This window comes from Lathyrus oleraceus, chromosome 6 (assembly GCF_024323335.1).
Source record: "Lathyrus oleraceus cultivar Zhongwan6 chromosome 6, CAAS_Psat_ZW6_1.0, whole genome shotgun sequence".
In the NCBI taxonomy this organism is placed as follows: Eukaryota; Viridiplantae; Streptophyta; class Magnoliopsida; order Fabales; family Fabaceae; genus Lathyrus; species Lathyrus oleraceus.
The window spans coordinates 316538108-316545190 of NC_066584.1; the positions used below are offsets into that span (position 1 = coordinate 316538108).

General features: G+C 35.9%; 1 protein-coding gene across 1 annotated transcript; it reads right to left on the reverse strand.

The window, feature by feature from the left end:
• Positions 1-4272: 4272 nt before the first annotated feature.
• Positions 4273-5022, reverse strand: LOC127098245 (pathogenesis-related protein PR-4). Its single transcript, XM_051036780.1, has 2 exons — positions 4683-5022; positions 4273-4570 (listed from the first exon to the last, which is right to left on the reverse strand). The coding sequence occupies exons 1-2, from the start codon at positions 4956-4958 to the stop codon at positions 4406-4408; spliced, it is 441 nt and encodes a 146-aa protein (XP_050892737.1). The 5' UTR covers positions 4959-5022; the 3' UTR covers positions 4273-4405.
• Between the last annotated feature and the right edge of the window lie 2061 nt (positions 5023-7083).

Below are 7083 nucleotides of genomic sequence, written 5' to 3' on the forward strand. Positions count from 1 at the left end.
GATTTGGGTTTGATAATTGTTGAAAAACTTGGATTCATGCTTGCATTTTTATGGGTAGTCTCTTTGTATTGGTGAATAGATCATCTACCGAGGATATTAGTATTGAATATGGTTTGGATCAAGAAGATCCTTTGGCCCCCTTTCTTTTTCTTCTGGTGGTGGAGGGTCTTAGTGAAACCCTAAAAAGACTTGTGGTGTTGTAGTGGGAGACTTCAAAGTTTGTTATAGAGATTATAAGTTTTCTTGGGTTGGTTGTTTACTACATGAAGTTTATCAAAGGATTTTAGAAGTTAGCATTTACTTTAACTCATTTGAGTCGAAAAAGTCAAGCTTATGTTTGAATGTGCATTGTGGAAAGATTTTTCAAGAACTCAAGAAGAAGTTGATATTTGCGCTAGTTTTCATTTTTCCAAATCCAAGTGAATCCTTTGTTGTGCATTGTGATGCTTCTAAGATGGGTTTAGGTGGCGTTTTGATGCAGAATAGTCAGGTTGTGGCTTATGCTTCTAGATAGTTCAAAGTTCATGAGAGGAATTATCCCATGCATGATCTAAAGTTGGCAGACGTGGTGTTTGTGTTGAAAATTTGGAGGCATTATATGTTTGGCTCCATATTTGAAGTGTTCAGTGACCACATGAGTTTGAAGTACTTGTTCGATCAGAAAGAATTTGAATATGAGGCAGAGGAAATGGATCTAATTTCTGAATGATTGTGATTTTGACTTGATTTAGCATATGGGGAAAGCCAATGTTGTAGATGATAAGTTAAGTAGGAAGTAGTTGCATATGTCGATGTTGATGGTTCGAGAATTAGAACTGATAGTTTCGTATGTGAAGAGACTCCTAACAGTCTAAAGTTGGACATATTGAAGCTGACTAGTGATATCCTTGAAGAGATCAGAGAAGGTCGGAAAGTTGATTTGGTATTAGTTGACCGAATTGTGTTAATTAATAAAGGTAAATGTGGTCTGAGTATTCATATGTGCCCGAGCTTATAAGAAGTATTCTTGAGGAAGTTCATATAAGTGGTCTGAGTATTCATCTTGATGCCACTAAGATGTATCAGGATTTGAAGAATTTTTTTTGGTGGCCAAGAATGAAGAAGGAAGTAGCTGAGTTTGTTTATGCTTGTTTGACTGGTCAGAAGTCAAGGATTGAACATAAGAAGTCGTTAGGTCTGATGTAACCATTGAGCATCCCTGAGTAGAAATAGGATAGTATTTCAATGGATTTTGTGACAAGTTTTCTTAAGACGAAGAAGGGATGTGATTCCATTTGAGTTATTGTTGATAGACTGACTAAATCGGCTGATTTCATTCCGATTAAGATCAGTTATCCTTTGTAGAAGTTAGCTGAGTTGCATCTTAAGAAGATTGTTAGCTTGTACGGTGTTTTGTCGAGCATTGTTTCAGATAGAGATCTGAGGTTCACGTCGAGGTTTGACAGAGTTTACAGGAAGCTTTGGATACTAAGCTGAAGTTAAGTTATGTCTATCATCCACAGACGCATGGTCAAACAGAGAGAACCATTCAATCCCTAGAGGATTTATTGAGGGCTTATATGGTTGAACAATGAGGTACTTGGGATAGCTACTTTTTGTTGATTGAGTTCACTTACAATAAAAATTTCCATTCAAGTATCAGAATGGTGTCGTTTGAGGTGTTATATGGTAGGAGGTGTAAGACACATTTGTGTTGGTATGAATCAGGTGAGAGTGTGATGCTTGGACCAGAGGTTATGGAATAAACTTTTGAGAAGATCAAGATGATCCATGAGAAGATGAAAGCTTCACATAGTCATTAGAAGAGTTACCATGATAAGAGGAGGAAAGCACATGAGTTCCAAGAGGGAGATAATGTGTTTTTGCGAGTTACACCAGTAAATGATTGTGGTCGAGCTTTGAAGTCTCGAAAGCTCACGCCACATTTTTTGTTGGTCCATATCAGATCTTGCAGAGGATTACCTTTCCACCGCCACTTGCTAATCTTCATAATGTGCTTCATGTGTCTTAATTGAGAAGATACATTTTGGATCCGTCTCACGTGATCCAAGTGGACGATGTGCAAGTGAGAAAGAATCAGACTATTGAGGCATTTCCCATACAAATAAAGGATCATGAGGTGAAGCAGTTATGTGGTAAGTAGATTTCCTTGGTGAATATATTGTTGGAAGGAACCGCTGGTGGAAGTATGGCATGGGAGTTGGAGAGTCAGATGAAAGAGTTGTATTCAACTTTGTTTCCTTCAAATAATTTTTGAGGCAAAAGTTCTCTAAGTGAAGGAGAGTTGTAACACCCCAAAATTGGATTAAATTATTTAATCATATTTTAATTAATTAATTAATATTTAGTGTATTTTAATTAAATACATATGGTGATTTCTATGTGCATTAGGTGGTGTTTGGATGGATAATATTCTTTTATAAGATTTTGGATGGTAAGAATAATTCTATTTATTTAATTAAAATAATAGAGTTAGAATATTAGAAGAAATAATTAGGAATATATTATTGGTAATATTAAAATTAAATTAGAGTTAAGGAGGGTATTGTGGTGAATAGGAAAGTAAGTGAGCGCATATTGGGAAACATAACTTTAAGGATAATTAGGTTACTAATAAAAATATTAGTATAAAAGTTTTGGGATTATTCTATGTAAATGGAATTTTGGAGAAGGAAGAGGCTATGGCTAGGAGAACATCCATTGTTAGAGCTTGAACGTGTTTTGCTGAAAAATCCGAGGTAAGGAGAGATTACTCCTAATATGGTGTAGATTGCATGATTGGATAAAGGGAAATCCTTAATACCATTAAGATTTTTTCATAACTTTTTTCCTTTTGTTGAATGATTAATGAACATGAATGAAGTTCTGAAATAGTATGAATTGTATGATGTATTATATGATTTTCGTGCACTCTTTTATCATGGAATTTATATGCTCTTGTCAATGATGTTGGTATGAATTGGTGTTCATATGTGTGTGATGAATAAAGTATGTTGAAAGTCCATGATTAATATAATAAAATGTATGTTAATTGATGGATAAATTATGTGTTGTTATTAGACACCGTTTTCTTAATTGTTGTTGTTTGATTTGGTATGGGAAGTGAAAATCGGAGTTTTGAATCTAACTCCAAGGCCAAAATGCTGAATTTCTGTTCTGCTCCAGGGTGATGCGCATCACCCTCTTGACGACCAGATCATCATGGCTTTGGAGGCACTGACGAGCGTCAGCTGCCTGACAGGTAGACCGTCATGGTCCTTAGGTGTAATTTTGAGGGGCGAGCCTCGTGGTGATGATGTGTCATGGTGACGTGGACAGTGACGGGTGTCACCTAGGTGAAGGGTAGCCCACCATACTTTTAGAATGAGTGTTGTTTGCTCTGTTGCTTGGCATTGAATGCCGGTTTCGATGTTTGATGTTGTGATATGATTAGGCTACTATTTGGTCATTGTTTAGAGGTATTTAATGTTGTTTATCATGTTATGTTGAATTAATTGACTTGTTGTGTATGTAGAATGATGTTGTTCATAATGGTGATAATTGTGTGGTGATATTTTGCTGATAATGCATGTTGTTGAAAGTCATGCATCATGATGTACGGGTTTCAATCTAGTTTTTGTGTGCTTTGGTCCGATGGTGTGGATTCGGGAGCGAATAGTTGGTTCTATATGAGAATCGGTGAAACGTTACATATGGTGATAATAGCAAATTGGTGTGCTCTGGTACTATGGTGGGAATTCATGAGCGAGATGAACCAGTGTTGTCCATAATGGTACCACATGCATTGTAGAGTCATGGTGTTGAGTACATTGCATTCATTGTTTTCATATGTGTTGACCAGTTATGGTGATATTGGTGGTTGAGAATACTTTGGTGATGTATGCAATTGAATTGTGTTTAATGTTTGTTGATGTTTGTTTAGGCTAGACTTGCATACTTTTTCACCATTATATATTATGAGCTTATTGTCACCCCTTTGTTGTTTGTGTGATTTTGTACTTCTTTTTGGAGTACATACGAGCAGATAACTAAGTAGCCGTTTAGAAATTGAAGATTGGCATTTAGGATATTCTTCTTTTCTTGTTTTGTATGATGTTTTAGATTCTATTGCTCTGATATGTAACACTAAGAGGGTGAATGATTTATTTTATTAATTGTTATTCTTTGCGATGTTGTTGATCTTAAAGGGCAATTTGGCATATCTATGTTTTATGCTATGAGACATAATTAAGTTACTTCAATTGATTTGTTTTATGCTATGAGAATAACAAGTATGTAATCATCATTTATTTTTCATCCAATTAAGTATACATACATGCATGTATAGCACATTTTGTTTTATTTATGGTTTTATTAGGAAGCAGTGCTAGAATTTCTTATTATTACAAAGAGTGATTCATTGACCTTAGCAATTAACAAAGACATAGTTAACCGTAAGGTGACCCGCCTGGTAGCCAGCTCCATTTGTATCAATTTGATTGAAGACATTCACATCCAAGTCCAGTCCACCATTAGAGCATTGATCCACTATTCTCACTGTTACCTGAGCTCCAGTTGCAGTGTTTGTCACCTGCATCATCATTCACTCTTTCACTAACTAATTCAAACTAATGAAGTTCATGCACATTTCAACAAATAACCTAACTACAATAAAAGCTACAACATTAGAGAAGTGGCCATACCCTCAAGCATTTGCCGCAAGAATCTCTGCCTGTAGGTCCGGCGGGTCCACAAAAGGCAGTCCAACCATATTGGCTACGCCATGACAAAGGCTGGTTAGCATCCCAGGTAGCACAGTACACACTGGCTCTGTTGTAATCCCAGTTTATGTTCTGAGGGTTGTAGTTATTGTATGTTGCTCTTACGTTGTTTGCACTCTGACCACTCACTAACATTGTTGTTCCCATCAGGAGGAAACAAAGTACCAACAAGCTTAAACTTCTCTGTGTGCTCTCCATTTTCTAGTTATGTGATTGTTTGTTTGTGTGTGTTTCATAATAGAGGCTGGTGTGCGAATTTATAGACTTGGAGAAAGATAAAGGTCACACGATACTATTTATATTCTACTCGTAATTAATGTGAAGTCCAACAATGCATTTGAACCGTTACCATGTTTGCTTTGATTTTTATTTAGCGTGTAGTATTTGATTTTGTATGTGTTGATTTTTCTTAGTCTATGCATTTATATGTGAATCAATGATGCATAAGTTCGGGTGCAGTATTGCGGGTACTATATTGGTAAGTTAATAAAATATAAGAGTTTTTTTATTAAATGATTTAGTGGAGAATTATATTGTTAGGTTTATAATAAAATATTATTATAGAAGTCTTAGAAAACTAAACAATAATGTTAAAATATAATAACAAATAAATTAAAATATATAAATATGTTATATTATTATTTTAAAAAAAGAAAAAAAATATTTAAAAAATAAATAATAATAAAATATGAAATACAACGAGTACAATATGTATATCCGATAAAGTGCGTACTCGATACCGATATTTTATCAAGTACTCGTACTTCTCAGATGTGAATAGAAAATAAGAACAAAATTGTATCAAGAAAAAAGAAAACAAGAAGAAAAAAAGTATTTTAAAAAATGCAAATCAAAAAGAGATTTTCTTAAAAAAATAATCATTATTTTCAAAAATAATATATTTTAAAAAAATTATCAATATAACCACTTTTTTAAAAAAATTATCCCTCTAAAGTATGCGTCATTTGTATGACGCATGCATGTGGTACTTGCACTAAGACGCTACTAGGAATACCGTTAGCATGCAGATCAAGTCAATGCAATTGAAGCATACATTATGACATTAAGAGCATGAGTCATTGCATGTGATGCATGTTTTGATTATATATATTTTTAATTTTTTAAGTTATAATTATATAAAATTGAAATAAAAAGGAAAATGAAAAATAATTAATAATATTATGTTATAAAGCTAAAAATACACAACAATTGACAAGAAAACCAATGACCTGCCCGATCGAAATACCCTGTTCCACATTCCGGTGTGTTAGCCTGCCTTCGAGGTCTCCCACGATTTCTCTGAGGTGTTTGGGATCTTTGAGTGTTGACATGATGCAATGGTGACTGGTGTGAAAGTCTTGTAGAAGGCTCAGCGGTATTTAACAAATTTGCCATCACTTCTCCCCAATAGCTGAGGGATTGCTACCAACGGCGTTGCCGTAATTGAGTTCGATGCCCATGTTGTCGTAGTTGGGTCGTTGTGGTTGGGTTGTTTATAGACGGTATGGTTGCCCGAAGTGGGACATTAAATCGTCTTGGAAATGAAGCAACGGTTTTTGTGGTGGTAAGAAAGTCAAACAATGGTTGGGTGATGTGGCGGTGGGGTATTTGAGTGTTCATTGGTAGGGGGCTATGGTGGAATGAGGTGGAATCATATGAATTATCGGGACTATAAACAAATGTGGTGGCTGCGTATGGTTGTTGGTTGTATGGTTTTGGTTCCTGATTTTGTGTTTGGGTGTGTGGCATGAATTGGTTGCGAGGTTGGGTGTTTGATGGTTGGGTGTATATGATATGGTGACGGCGTGAGGTTGGTCATTGGGTTTGGGTGGGTTGACATTGTTCTTGGGTTTGGTAGTGGTGCGGGGTTGGTTGTTGGGCGGGGATTTGTTGTTGGGCGTATGATGAAGAAGCTCGTTGGTATGGATCAATCAAATACCTTGGTTCAGACACAAACTGTGGCGTTGTAACCGTCCTAAACCAAGTGATATAATGTTGAGTTGGTCTAACACCATGTATAATTGGTTGGTTTAAGATATGCTGACGTCGATTCCTCCAATGACGACACATCTCTCTAGCGAAGTCTCTCCAATCTGAATAATTCCATTGGCCATCGACTATTTGTTGATGCCAATCTCCCGAATATGCCGGAGGTTATGGAATTTATTGTTGTGTGTCGAACTGCAGTTTTACACGGTCACTCTGGTGCATCTCCACAGTAGTAAACCGAATGATTGGTGTTTTCGTTTTCCAAACTGCATCATCATTGTGGTTAACCTAATGGTCAAGACCTAGATACGACCTCCAGATAAACTGTATAAGA